At 48.2% G+C, this 14,621-nt stretch overlaps 1 protein-coding gene across 1 annotated transcript in view; it reads right to left on the reverse strand.

Annotated features, from left to right (window-relative positions):
• Dnah8 (dynein axonemal heavy chain 8) overlaps positions 1–14,621 on the reverse strand; it is a 228,670-nt gene that overhangs the window by 158,109 nt on the left and 55,940 nt on the right. The window contains exons 23-29 of the mRNA XM_051153391.1: positions 13,340–13,446; positions 10,095–10,167; positions 8,630–8,825; positions 6,609–6,805; positions 5,312–5,438; positions 3,701–3,936; positions 1,660–1,764 (exon numbers count right to left, since the gene is read on the reverse strand). Coding sequence (XP_051009348.1) covers positions 1,660–1,764; positions 3,701–3,936; positions 5,312–5,438; positions 6,609–6,805; positions 8,630–8,825; positions 10,095–10,167; positions 13,340–13,446 — 1,041 coding nt within the window. The remainder of the gene's footprint in view (positions 1–1,659; positions 1,765–3,700; positions 3,937–5,311; positions 5,439–6,608; positions 6,806–8,629; positions 8,826–10,094; positions 10,168–13,339; positions 13,447–14,621) is intronic.

Here is a 14,621-nt window from a genome sequence, read left to right on the forward strand (position 1 = left end):
TTAAGAACTCATAAAAAAAAAAACCTCAACAATAAGAAAGGAAAGCTCAATTTTAAAAAATAAGCCCAAGTTTTACATGTGCATTCCTCTGGCGATATACAAATGGCCAATAAAATGGTCACATGAACGGATGAGAAATATCATTAGCAACTGGAAAAAAAAAAAAACTAAAGTGCCTGGGGTGCTACAGTTGAGCCTTGGAAATGAACGCTGAGTTAAAATTCCTCACATAGGCCCACATACTGCATGATCCCATCTACGTTAAATATTCAGGAAAGATAAATCAACGGGCATGAAAAGTCCTCCAGGGTTAGGGTAAGGAGGAGAATGAGGGGCACCTGCTGGTGGGCACGGGGCTCCTTTAGGGGATGATGGGGTGATGAATATGTTTTAGAATGAGGGTGTGGTAGGGTTATATGATTTTGCAAATATACAGAAGAAGGAGGAGGGGAGGAGGAGAAGGGGGAGGAGGAGGAGGAGGGGGGAGGAGAAGGAGGGGAGGAGGAGGAGGAGGAGGGGAGGAGGAGGGGGGAGGAGGGGGGGGAGGAGGAGGAGGGGAGGAGGAGGAGGGGAGGAAGAGGGGAGGAGGAGGAGGGGAGGAGGAGGGCAGGAGGAGGAGGGGAGGAGGAGGAGGGCAGGAGGAGGAGGGGAGGAGGAAGAAGAGGGGAGGAAGAGGAGGGGAGGAGGAGGGGAGGAGGAGGAGGGGAGGAGGAAGAAGAGGGGAGGAAGAGGAGGGGAGGAGGAGGGGAGGAGGAAGGGAGAAGGAGGGGAGGAGGAGGGGAGGAGGAGGGGGAGGAGGAGGGGAGGAGGGGGAGGAGGAGGGGGAGGAGGAGGGGGGAAGAGGAGGGGGGGAGGAGGGGCGGGGGGAGGAGGAGCGGGGAGGAGGAGGGGAGGAAGAGGGAGGAGAGGAGGAGAAGGAGGGAGGAGAAGGAGGGGAGGAGGAGGGGAGGAGGAGGAGAAGGAGGGGAGGAGAAGGAGGGGAGGAGGAGGGGAGGAGGAGGAGAAGGGGGAGGAGGAGTGGAGGAGGAGGGGAGGAGGAGGGGAGAAGGAGGGGAGGAGAAGGAGGAAGAGGAGAGGAGGAGGAGGAGAGGAGGAGAAGGAGGAAGAGGAGGGGAGGAGGAGGGGAGGAGGAGGGGGAGGAGGAGGAGGGGAGGAAAGGGAGGAGGGGGGGAGGGGGAGGAGGGGGAGGAGGGGGGGAGGAGGAGGGGAGGAGGAGGAGGGGAGGAGAAGGGAGGAGGGGGGGAGGGAGGAGGAGGGGGGAGGAGGGGGGAGGAGGAGGGGAGGAGGAGGGGAGGAAGAGGGGAGGAAGAGGAGGGGAGGAGGAGGGGAGGAGGAGGGAAGGAGGAGGGGAGGAGGAAGAAGAGGGGAGGAGAGGAGGGGAGGAGGAGGGGAGGAAGAGGAGGAGGGGAGGAGGAAGGGAGGAAGAGGAGGAGGGGAGGAGGAGGGGAGGAGGAGGAGGGGAGGAGGAGGGGGGGAGGGAGGAGGGGGGGAGGAGGAGGGGAGGAGGGGAGGAGGAGGAGGAGGAGGTGGTGAATTGCCTATGTCAGAATGGCTACTCTTCTAGCATGCAGGTCATAGATCAATAAAAATTATTGTAAGTGACAGTGTTTAGAAGTTCACCGTGCGTTTTCCTGGAAGGGGAGGGTTGGGTGTGCTTACAGCTTTGCTCTGCAGCTTGTTGAACGAGTATCTCAGTGTGTCAACACCTTCTGACTCCTCTTTGGTTACTTCTACTTCAAATCTGTTCAGAATGCTGTAGGCTTCCTGCAAAGCAGCAGCAGGGGTCAGGGGAAGTGCCCACGAGGATCCGTAGATACATCCTAAACACACTACGTCTTCAATCCTACCAGCGTGGTCTCCAGAACTAAAGCTAGGCTGTATACCTCTAGGGTCTCAGCCGCTTCTACAACGCTGGCTCGGAACTACAGGCCCTGAAACCCACACCTCCCTGTCACCTGCATGTCACAATGAGAGGCTCAAACTTAGAAAATATCCTTAGAGCTACTTTCTGTCTCTCTCTTCCTTGGACTTGGGACAGTGCCTATGATGGCATCTCATACATTAGTTAACTATATAAGGAGTAGAGAGAGATGATGGTACATATAGTCTCAGGGTTGGAGAATGGGTTAGCAACTGGGTTTACCAAAAGAATGCTTGCTGAGGAAGTTAAGTGTATAATTTATTAAAACAGTGAGGGATCCATGGTCAGCATCCCAAGTTCCTAAATATTAAGATCTTAAAAATAGGAAAAAAAAAAAAAAAAAAAAAAAAAAAAAAAAAAAAAACGAAGGTCATTAGCTACCAAAGAGAATAAGATGGCTCAGTGGTTAAGAGCACTGGCTGCTCTTCCAAAGGTCCTGAGTTCAACTCCCAGCAACTACATGGTGGTTAACAACCATCTATAATGTGATCTGCTGCCCTCTTCTGGAAGGCAAGTGTACGTGCAGGCAGAGCACTGTATACACGATAAATAAACCTTTTTTAAAAAAGAAAGAAAGGAAACACTTGGTCCCCAGTTGCTGGCACTGTTTAGGGACTTTCAGAACATGTAGTCTTGCTGGTGGAAGTACGTTACTTGGGGAGGGATCTGAGAGCTTAAAGCTTCCCCCTTATTCTAGTTTGCTCTCTCTGCCTCCTGCGTGTGTTTGAAGACGCGACCTCGTGCCTGCCTGCCCCTGCCACCAGGGCTGTTGCTTGCTGCCAAGCTTCCCCACCCCCACCCCGGCACGACGGGTGCTCCTCCCTCTGGAACAATGAGCCAAGATGCTTTTGGTCGTGGTGTTTAACAGAATGGTGCCAAGAGGTGACACAGGTGCCAAGAGGAGGCAGTGCCAGTACCAACTCCTCAGACACTATAACCCACATGGGAGGGTGCTGCCTGAAGGGAGCATGCCAAGTGGAAACCACGCTAAGAGTGATTCTCATGATCACTAAGTCAAAACAACGATCTATCCCAAATACGATGAATCATAAAACACTTGATAGATGAAATAATGACATCCCCAGTGGCCTCTAGGACCGAGATAATAAATGTTTGTTTTAAGCCATTTAGAATTTACGCTCTGGTAATCTACCATTGCTGTAATGGAGAAAGAATATGGCATTGTTCTAAGCTCCAGCAGGCGACTACTGAGCTTACACGGGCTCTTAGTACCCTCCTGCCCACGCAATGCATATCCTTTAAGTAAGGCCAACAACTGGTCTCTAGGAAGCTAAAGCTCTTTGGAGAATTCACCTGCCAAAGTAGAACTAACCTGAGAGGGTGCATTCAATATAACCCATAAGATGTTGGTGTCCGTTACCAAACACTAAACATCGGCTAGACCGTTAAAGTGCATTGTCTGCATCTGGTTTGTGTTGGGGTCCTTAGAATTCCCTCAGAGACATTAACATCAAAGAAAACTATTCCAAGCTGGGTGTGATGGTACACACTTGTAATCCCAGCACTCGGGGGCAGAGGCAGGCGGATTTCTAAATTGGAGGCCAGCCTGGTCTACAGAGTGAGTTCCAGGACAGCCAGGGCTACACGAGAAACCCTATCTCAAAAAAGCCAATGCCCTCAATCCCCGCCCCACACACAAAGAAACCCTATTCCATTTATTAGATGAGGAAATGTATTACAGAATAACTTTTTTTTTTAAGCTTGCTTCTATTTTTAAAAGGTATTTTGAGGAAAGCAAAATGCAAAATTATTTCTCACCTCAATTGGTCCCAAAGTCATGTCCATTTGAATTTCGTTGTCCCGGATACAAGACAAAGCTTCCATGGCGAATCTGACATCGTCTAAGTCGCGGATGGGCCTGGACAACTTTTTCAGGTATTCATTGATAAATGTTATCATGTCTGACATTTTCTTCTTATATTCTTCGTTCAAGTATCGGCATAGTAGCATCTTCCATGCCTTGGCCTCGATCGATAAGGCTAACTTCATTGGCTCTGGGGAGGATAAGGAAGATGGAAAGAGAACTCTGAAACAGTCCGCTGCGCAGCAGAGGACCTCAGCGTCTCAGCCATCCTCCCACATGCAGCGTTCACTCATCACAAGTGGCCACTGGTGCCCTGGAGCATGACCAGCCTGCTAGGCGTGCTGTGACATTACTGGATCTCAAAGAGTGCTCCTGCCTCCCTGAGGTAAATCTGGCTGCTGGAGAGTGGTGGCGTGACTGCCTATGGGGGAGAGTTTTTCTTTCTTTCTTTTTGAGACAGAGTTTCCTTAGCTGTCCTGGGCTCGCTTTGTAGGTCAGGCTGGCCTTGACTACAGTGACCCACCTGCCTCTGCCTCCTGAGTCCTGGGATTAAAGGCGTGCGCCCCCATGCCCAGCAGAGTTTCTTTGTATAGCCCAGGCTGGCCTTAAACTCAGAGATGTGCCTGCCTCTGCCTCCTGAGTGCTGGGATTTTAAGGTGTGTCTGTAACCCCAACACTTAAGAGATAAAGGCAGGAGGATCTGGAGTTTAGGGTCTTCTTAAGCTTTATAGTCATTTCGGGGGGGCTAGCCTGGACTAAATGAGCCTCTGTCTTAGCAAAACAAAAGAAAAAAACGAGGGGAAAGAATACAGGTGGCCTAGAACTGCTTGGCATTTACAATATTATACCAAAGCTGCTCGCTGAGCCAAATACCATTCCACAGGTCCTATCCTGCTGTCCCTTCCATCCGAAGTAAAATACCTTTACCTTGTAAAAACATACACACTCCACTCATTCATTCATTTATGTACTTATTGGTTTTCTTAGACAGGGTTTCTCTGTGTAGCCTTGGCTGTCCTGGACTCACTTTGTAGATCAGGCTGGCCTCAAACTCACTGAGGTCCACCTGCCTCTGCCTCTCGAGTGCTGGGGTTACAGGTGTGTGCCACCAAGCCTGACTTAGATACTACCTTCTGTAACTCTTAGACTCTAGACCACACTACAGGAGGAGTCTGCCCACAGTCCCGCTGACAGACACCACTGACATATCATCATTTGTGAGTCCCTAGCTACCAGATTTCCAGGTTCCCAGGTTTCTCACCTGGGGAACTGAGTTTGGGTATGGATGTCCGTGCAGCCTGTTCTCCACCCTGTCCCCTGTCTCCGGCCTTGAAAGCAGAGAACCTGGCGGCAGGCTGTGCTGTGAAACCTCCCCCATCCTCAAAGAGCTATAAGAAAGGACTTCAGTTGTGCCGTGGGCCCTGATTCCTCCTCAGAGGCCCCCACCATGCTGTTGTCCATGACACTGATAATTCTTTTAGTAAACCCTGACCCCCAATAATCCATGTCAGTGTTCCCTCCCTTGAGCCCCACCAGAGACCTGTCGGAAGCGTTGCTGGAGTTACCCGTGTGCAGTTCGAGGGCTCCTACGACGATGATGGGTTTCAACTCCTCAATCTCCTGCTCGAATGTGGCGTAGTGGAGAATTTCCGATCTGATCTCAGTCAGGGAGGGGTTGTTGGCCAAAAACTCCTGTCAGGGAAGGCAACAGTTAATACTTCCTTCAGTCCTTCGGAGCCTGAAGTATGCACTTATGACAGTTACATTGGAAAGTAGCACTTGCCCTCTATCAGGGTTCTCGTACAGGGAGGTGGGACCCTAAGGCTCGGCTTGGAAGCAGTGTTTGCGCCTGCGCAGTGGGCTCATATTCCAAAGGCCGAGCTCTGAGCACAGCAGAGAGTAGTAGCCTTAAAAGCCCTTCCTTAGTTCCCTTTTATATTTTAGCCCTTTGCTCCCTGACATGGTTAACATATATTCCGACCCTGGTGGTCTAAATTACAGGGTAATCCAGAGCCAAGCATATGCACATAGACCTCAATTGTGCCATATTGCCTTCCATTTGTTCTGGGAGGGGCCTTAGGACACCTCATACACGTTTACACTAGTCTGTGCTACAAGACAGTGGCTTGGAATAAAACAAGATATCCTGATAAGCCCCAGGGCTGAAGTCGGCACAAAGGACTTTCACAGGACACCGGGACTGCTCGGTCTGGGATCAGAAGCCTCCTTGTGTCTCTCTGTGCCCAGCGGGGCCGGCTTGCAAAAGATCATCACAGCTGGGCTTGCTAACTGTCACCCTTCCCTCATAGAAAGAGAGGGCAGGAAGGTCGTAGAACCCTCCTCAAGTCTCCGGCCACTCTTCCCAGGCAACTGAATCCAAGCCTGTCCTAATTGTCCACGGCCTTAGTGGTCTCTGGGAGGGGCTGGAGTATAGAAGCCAGAGAGGGCCTAAAGGAAGGGGCGGGGACTCCATCTACACAGCCCATGGGAAAGATACCATCCATGCTGGGTACATCCCTTACAACACAGCTTTTGGGGTTACCTACCCATGCTCTGTAGGTAAATGAACTCATCAGTTCCCCCGCCCAAGGGACCTTCATTCGTCATTGGGACTTAAAGTGTACAAAGCTCCCTTGTTGTCAGCTGCCTCAGAGTCTCAGTGTGAGGATAACTACTTGCTCGGCATTTGTGAGCCCTTGCCCTCTGCTCAGAGGCCTCTCACTATCCTCAATAGCTTTATTCCACCCCCACCCCATACACACACACACACACACACACACACACACACACACACACACACCCCTCAAGGATCAGAGATGAACAAACCAAACCTACACCAGACCACAATCAGCGTGAACTCACCTTCACTTTCACGTCCCGGTCTTCGGTCCAGAGAGTCTTGTACTTCTGGAAGTCCTGCAGGGCCTCGTTGGCCGCCTTCCGGAGAGAGTTCACGGAGGACGAGAGGAGGAGGACCAGCTTGGAGATGTCCTTGTGCTCCGCCACCCCAGGGTAGAAGTTCTTCAGCTTCCTGGCTGGGATGCTCTCTTCAAAAGACCCTGAAAAGCCGATGTTTCCAGTGTCGGCAAGCGTTGTTCGTTCACCCTGAGCCGGTGGCTCATTAGCCCCAGATAGGGTATACATACATACATACATACGCATATATATACACACATATATATAACTTTTTATATTTTTAAAATATTTTCCACATATCTATATTTTTAAGTGTGTCTATGTATGTGCATGTGCGTGTTCTCAGGCGTGCCATATTGTGGAGGTCGGCAGTCAGCCATAGTTTGCTACCTCCACCATGTGGACTCTGTCGACTTAACTTGCATCCTCAGGCTGGGGAGTGACCACTTTTACTTGCTGAGCCATCTTGCTTACACCCCCCACCCCACCCCAACTCCCCTCTCCCCATGCCCCGTACTCCCTCAGCTTTCTTTTTGAGACAGGATCTCATATATAGCCCAGGTTGGCCTTGACCTTGCTACTTATTTGACAAGGTTCTTGAACTCTGATCCCCTCTACAGCTACCTCCCTCTCGAGTGCAGGGATAACGGGCACGCACCACCACGATTGCCCCCGCTGACCATTGCTTGGCCCATAAAGCACTTTAAAAAAAAAAACACACACACACAGTTTTTGACACTTAAAAAGCATGGGAACAACAGCTCAGCTGACTGGAACCTGTGGTGTTTACCCAGTTGTCTGCAGTCCCATTTGCTCTGTTACCAAGTGAGATATTTAAGCAAAATAAAACACAGGTGTCGGCTTAATTTGCTGTGGCATGCTTTGTTAGCACCGAGAACTTCACTTTATAAAAGGCTATACATTTGAGGCTGGAGAAACGGCCCCACAGTTTAGAGTGAGCTGGGCCTCTTTCCCAGCACCCACGACCATTTGAAACTCCAGGTTATAGGGAACTTGGTAACCTCTTCTGATACGGCATATGTTGGTGCACAGACGCGCATGCAGAAGAAACACTTGAACAAACAAAATAAGTCTTTAAAAAATGTTTAAGATCGTATCAGCTTTTCCATTCATGTTCTGAGACATTTGTTAGCAATTGGAGGCTATTACCCATCATGCAGCTGTGAAAAGCACTATAGTTTATGAGAGCACACAGAATGCTGAAGGGAGAATAAGCGCTGAGATTTATCTTCGCACTTTGCCTTTCAAAATTACTACAAAACAGTGATAAAGCTAAAAAACATCGTTCTCCTGTGACCAAGAACTAGAAAGAAATGGTTGGATGTTATGTTTTAGATGAAAGAGTGGGGAGTAACGATGTTGTTTTGTTTTGTTTTGTTTTGTTTTGTTTTTCGAGACAGGGTTTCTCTGTGTAACAGCCCTGTCTGTCCTGGACTCGCTTTGTAGACCAGGCTGGCCTTAAACTCACAGTGATCTGCCTGCCTCTGCCTCCCGAGTGCTGGGATTAAAGGTGTGCACCACCATGAAGACAGGTGTGTGGTACACGCTGGTAATCTTATCACATGGGAGGTAAAGGCGGGAGGATCAGAAGTTCAAGGTTATCTTTGGCTACATGGAAAGTTTGAAGCTAGCCTGGCTTCATGAGACCCTCTGCCCAGATAGATAGACAGACAGACAGACGACAGACAGACATACAGACAGATATATATGGGGCTGGAGAAATGGCTCAATGGTTAAAAGCAATTGCTGCTCTTGCAGAGTACCCAGGTTCTGTTCCCAACATCCCTACCAAGAGGCAACCACCAGCTCCAAGGCATCATGGGTGTCCTCTTCTGGTCTCCGTGAGCACCTGCACCCATATGCACACACACACACACATTTTGGGTTAGCTTTTTCTTTCTCCCTCTGGATCAGGGGATTTAATTTGGGTGTCTCAATTTTCTTACTCTCTTCCTTCTTCAGTGGTTTTCCTGTGGTTGGGTGGTTCTGGTCGGGGACAGTGCGAGAGGAATTGTTAGGAACAGACTTGATTCGCCGGACCTGCTGCTGGCCCCAGTGTGCCACTCCTCTGCTGACCTCCAGGGTAAACTGGATCATGCGGTTGATGGCTTGCTGAATGTCGTCCAGGCTGGGAACCATCACCTATGGGAAGCAGGAGCCCGTGAGTAACCCTACCAGCACAGAAAGCAAGCCCTCCCCAACCCGCCCGATTCCAGTCATCCAACTCCCCACAAGCAGTCAGAGCCTGTGGCGGGCTGCTCTGGAGTGAGGGTATTTAGTGGAGTGCATCATGATGCTGAGATGTTAAGCAGGGTGCAGCAGGGTGCACCACAATGCTCGGTTTGGGATGGGACTTGAGGCTCCCAGGATGATTTTATCTTAATGTCTACAGATAAAAAGCAAAGTCATTTTTTTATTTGCTAATTGATGGCAGACTAGACCTTCACTCCTATGCCAGCTTGGAATACACCACAAACCACTTAGAAATAGGGTGTGTGTGCATGTCTGTGTGCATGCATGTCTCTGTGTGTGTGTGTGTGTGTGTGTGTGTGTGTGTGTGTGTGTGTGTGATGTTGGGATCACAGCCAGTGGCTCTCTGTACACTAAGCAAATGTTCTACCCCTGAGCTATACCTCAGCTCAAAAGTTTTAATAAAAGATATAAATGGTGATGTTTTTATTTTTTGTTTTTGTTTTTTTGAGACAGGGTCTCTGTGTTAGCCTTGGCTGTTCTAGACTTGCTTTGTAGACCAAGCTGGCCTCGAGCTCGCAGTGATCTTCCTGCCTCTGCCTCTCGAGTGCTGGGATTAAAGTTTTTATTTTTATTCAAGACTAGGGCAAGTAAAAATAAAAGCACATGGTCACAGATTAAGAAAGTGTACCTCAAAAACAAAAAAGAAAGAATGAAAGTGTACCTCTTGCATAGGTCCTAAGCTCAGTTCCCAGCACCTATGCTAGGTGGCCCACAACCACCAGCTTCAGGGGATCTGATGCCCTCTTCTGGCCTCCATGAGTACTGCATTTATATGTACACACACACACACACACACACACACACACACACACACGGAGGAGGGGAGATGGGGAGAGATAGGGAAGAGGGAGGGAGAGAGGGAGGAAGAGAAAGAGAGGGGGGAAGGAAGGAGGGAGGGAGAAGAAGAGAGAGAGGGAGAGAGGGCGAAAGGGAGAGAGGGAGAAATAAACTTTTAAAGTAAAATAAAAACACACAGAACCAAGATCTTAACTGTGAATCAAAATCCAGTTCTCATATATAATTTATTTTTATTTTTAGTTACTTACTTATTTTTGCAACATGGGGACCCAAAACCTCACATTCTGAACACTCACTCGATGCTTCACTTTAAAAAAAAAAAAGTACATTTCCAAAATCATCACTGCAAATGAGACTCACCACATTAGGGATTGCAAGGTGCACTTCGGCTTTTATGAAGGAGACGATGTCGTCCGTCCGCTTCCACCCGTGGCTGAAATGAACAGGTGAGCTGGTGAGCGTTAGCTTTCTAGCACTGTAAGTTTCCATCCTAAAAAGTAAAGGCCATCTCCAATCCTGGAAAAATAAATGCCCCCAGAGCCAAAGCTCAGCGGGGGGCGGGGGAAGACGGGGGGGGGGGGGGGCCGAGGATGCTGTGAAGCACTGCCTGGCCGTGGGCCATTGCATTCATCGGCTCACTGAGCATAGGGTCACCTGCATAGGCTCAAGGCGGCAAGATCAGTCAACACCCAAGTGTGCGTCACTGATAAGACCCGCCGCGGGTACCCAAGGAAATAGAAAGAAAGAAAAGAGAGAGGACAGAAGGGAGGGGTTGTGTTGGGAGTGCCTGGGGAAAGTAGGAAGAAGAGGTTTGGGGGCTGCAGATATGATCAATGTACATTATTTCCATTTATGAAGCTGTCATGAAATAAAAGGTAGTGTACTTTTAAGACTGTTCTTTTTAAGACTTTTAAAAATACCAACTTATACCAAAAGAATGCTATTTATCGTAAAGCCATCGATTTGATGTTCTCAGGGTAAAATACTAATCGTGCATACATTTCCTAGTATTCTGAGTGCTGGCTTGTCTCAGTGACATCTTTCCTCTTGTGCGACGTCAGTAGATGGCACTCTTTTGAGAGACAAGGTGTTAAATAGACTCCCTGGTAGGCAGACAGACAGGGACAGGAGCCATAGCTATGTGATAAAGGTGGCAAATCTCCAAGATGGCCGGCATCTTCCTCACCCTCCTTACTTGAGACAAAAGCCTGGCAGCTTTCTGTCTCTTTTTCTTTTTCTTTTTCTTTTTTTTTTTTTTTTTTTTTTTTTTTTTTTTTTTTTTTTTTTTCCCCACCTCTGCTGTTGGACCATTGGACCAGCTCAACAAGTTCAAGGCTAGACCAGGACATGAAACACAACAGTTCTGGGCCCATCAATTATCCCATTTTTCTTCAAACTCACTAACTCTAAATTAGGGGAGGAAAATTCTACTAGGACAAAAACATCTGTCCTTGTATGAGCACCCACAGAGAGACAGGAACCAAAGGGCAGTTAAAAACAGCAGTTCAGAAGCAAACAGAGAGCTGGTGTTTGGTCGCTCAGTCCCCATTCTTTCAGTGAGGAGCAGAGCAAGCAAACAAAGTGCAGTAGCTATTCTCCCTGAGCGACCCAATAAAACAGGAGGCTGAGGCCCAAAGGGCTCAATCTGAGAACAAGAAAAAGCTCCCCAGCGGGTGTGGTGGCGCACGCCTTTAATCCCTGCACATGGGAGGCAGAGGCAGGTGGATCGCTGTGAGTTCGAGGCCAACTTGGTCTACAAAGTGAGTCTAGGACAGCCAGGGCTACACAGAGAGACCCTGTCTCGAAAAACCAAAAAAAAAAAAAAAAAAGGAAAAAAGAAAAAAGAATACAAGCAAGCTGTGCAACCAAGAGAGGCATCCGAGAACCAGCTCCATCGCTCAAGGACCTGTTTCAGAAACCAGAGGAGCAAGAGGGTGGCCACACACCCCGCTCCCCACCTGCTTCCCTGCCTCCTGCTGGCTGCAGGTGTGAACCATTCCTCATCATCACAGAGCCATAAGAGGAAACACCTAAATACCCACAACAACCCACCCACACCCCTCTACCCGCCCCCTCCCATGCACCCTTCCAACTCTGGTGCTGGTGTCTGAACTGCTCGGAGCCCCCTCCATGCTCTTATCTGTCTGTCCCTGGGGTTGAGAACTCTCCTAATAAACTTCTTCCCACAGACAAGCAGTCTTGGCCCCTCCTTGAACCTGAGAACACTCAGTGGCATGCTTGCCTAATGTGCACAGAGCCCAGGGTGTGGTCCCCAACACTGTATAAACTGTGCGGCGTGGTGCGTGCCTGCAATCTCAGCACCTGGGAAGCACAGTCAGGATGAGCAGAAGCTCACAGTCATCCTTAACAATGGTGTAGCTAATCTTGGTTGTCGGTTTGACTACATCTGGAATCAACTAAAACGCAAGCAGCTGGACACTCCTGTGGGGGCATTTTGCTTGACTGGATTATTTGAAGCAAGAAGGCCTGCCCTAAATCCAGACAACATCTTCTGGTGGCAGCCTACATACAAGGACCGGAAGAAGGAAACTTTGCCTTATGCCTGCTTGCCTTCACTCCTGCTGCAAGTCCATCTATTCTGATGCTGCTGCAGCAGCCTCCAGTCACTGATAGTAACACCAGCTTCCTCAGGATCCCAACATACACGGAAGACCATCAGCTGTCCAGGAATCCTCCACCCTTCAGCGCTAGATTGGGAGTGCAGAGGCATGTAACCTCTTGGACTGAACAGCTGCTGGATTCTCAGCCTCTCTGGTGTGAGACAGCCATTATTGGACTACCTGGACGGCATGCTGTAAGCCAATCTAATAAATCCCTTTAATATATATGTATACAAACACATACATACTAATATACATACGTCATTAGTTAATGTAATGCATAAATGCACATTAATGTATATATTAATATAAATCTATTATATATGTATTATGTATGCATGTGTATATATATATACACAGAGAGAGAGAGAGAGAGAGAGAGAGAGAGAATCAGGTATGCTCCACCAGCCTGCCTTTCAGTGACTCGCTTACATCATCACCCGCCACCAGGTGCAAAACATTTCCACTACCCCTACGAGGTTGCTTAGCAACATGTGCCCTCTTTAAAAGGTCCTAGCCACCCCAGATCACTCTCTCTGTCTTCTATTTATTCTCTCTGTCTCCCTATCTGTCTGTCTATCTGATTGTCTGTCTGTCTGTCTGTCTGTCTGTCTGTCTCTCTCTCTCTCTCTGTCTCTCTCTCTCTCTCTCTCTCTCATGAGCCTTCTCTGAGAATGCCTTTTGCTCTCCCCCCCCCCAATAAATCTCTTGATACATAGCATGATCTATCTCTCAGCAGCCCCAACCTGCCAAGGGGACCTTTTTGCTGCTTTATTTTAACATATAATATATATATATATATATTACATATATATGAGATAATATTATCAGTTCTGTTCCTTTAGAAAATGCTAGTGTACCTACATAGTTTGGGGTACATAAGACCGTGTCTCAAAAATAAGTAAACCTAAGTAATAAGAGGTGCTATTGAGTTACATTATTACAGGCAGTTTCCCTGACATGTTTGACACATTTCCAACTTGCCTTCCAACAAATATTCTCTTTTTCATTGTGTCCAAAGACAAGCGTGTCGCTTTTTGTAGACTGTCTAGCAGCTGATGAGAGAAGAATGCGTAGACCTCCTTACACTCCTGAAAAAAGAAACTGTGTTACATTTGATACCTGAGATGAACTCCTAACGTCCCCAAGGCAGCAGCTCAATGTCTAACATGACCCATGAACAGCAAGAGAGAAGAAACCATGCAACATCAATGGCAACAGAGAAATAAATTCAACCCTGCATTGCTTGCCTGGGTCTCTTTAGACAGATACATAACAAATATTTGTTAACAACGTATGAAGAGTGCTGCAAAACAAACAAACAAACAAACAAACAAACAAAAAACAGCCTAGCAAGCTACGTGAGAGCAAACCAGAGAGCAGAGACAAAAAAAGAAAAAAACAAACAAAAACTCCCAACAACACACACACAAACAAACCAAAACCAAAAAGCAAGCAAACCAACAAAACCAGCGTGTTTGAATAATCCAGGTTTGCTCAATATTAGATACAGCATACCAGACCTTGAGTGTGAGGTTTTGCATTGCCTGGTGTGGGGGATATGAGCGGGGCGGGGACACACACACACACACACACACACACGTCTCTCTCCTCAAAAGGTAGGGATGGTGGGTCCAGCCTCTGTTTTCTTTTACCATTGTTGTCCTGTTGATAATCAAACCCCCTTCTGCATGCTAGCCCGGTCCCTGAACCCCTGGAGCCCCCACCATCTACCCTGAGTCACACACAGGACTAGGTTCTGCCTCTCGGTTACTGTAGAAACCATGGCCTCTTTCAGGCCAGTGGGAGAGTCAGGTTAGGTGGAGGCAGAGGAGTTGCCAGGACTAACAGGAGTGCCAGGCTGAAGTATCTAGCCAGACCACAGATATAATCAGAATCTGCTAGAAGACATTCTGGGAGCACCACGAGAGGAAGGTGAGGTGACAGTAGCCCCCTCAATCAGACAGACTGACAAATGAAGCTCAGTCTTACACACACACACACACACATACACACACGCACGCACGCATACAAGTTATAACTGTTTTAAAACACAAGCAATCAGAATATCATATAACCTGCCATGGAGAGAATCATATCAAAACGGGGACACTGAGGAAAACTGTAAGGATGCTACAGATCTTGTCAAATAATACAGCATTTAAAAAAAAAAAACTGGGGCTGGAGAGATGGCTCAGTGGTTAAGAGCACTGGCTGCTTTTCCAAAGGTCCTGAGTATATAATAAAGAAAGAAAGAAAAAAAAAA

Source organism: Acomys russatus, chromosome 11 (assembly GCF_903995435.1).
Source record: "Acomys russatus chromosome 11, mAcoRus1.1, whole genome shotgun sequence".
Lineage (NCBI taxonomy): Eukaryota > Metazoa > Chordata > Mammalia > Rodentia > Muridae > Acomys > Acomys russatus.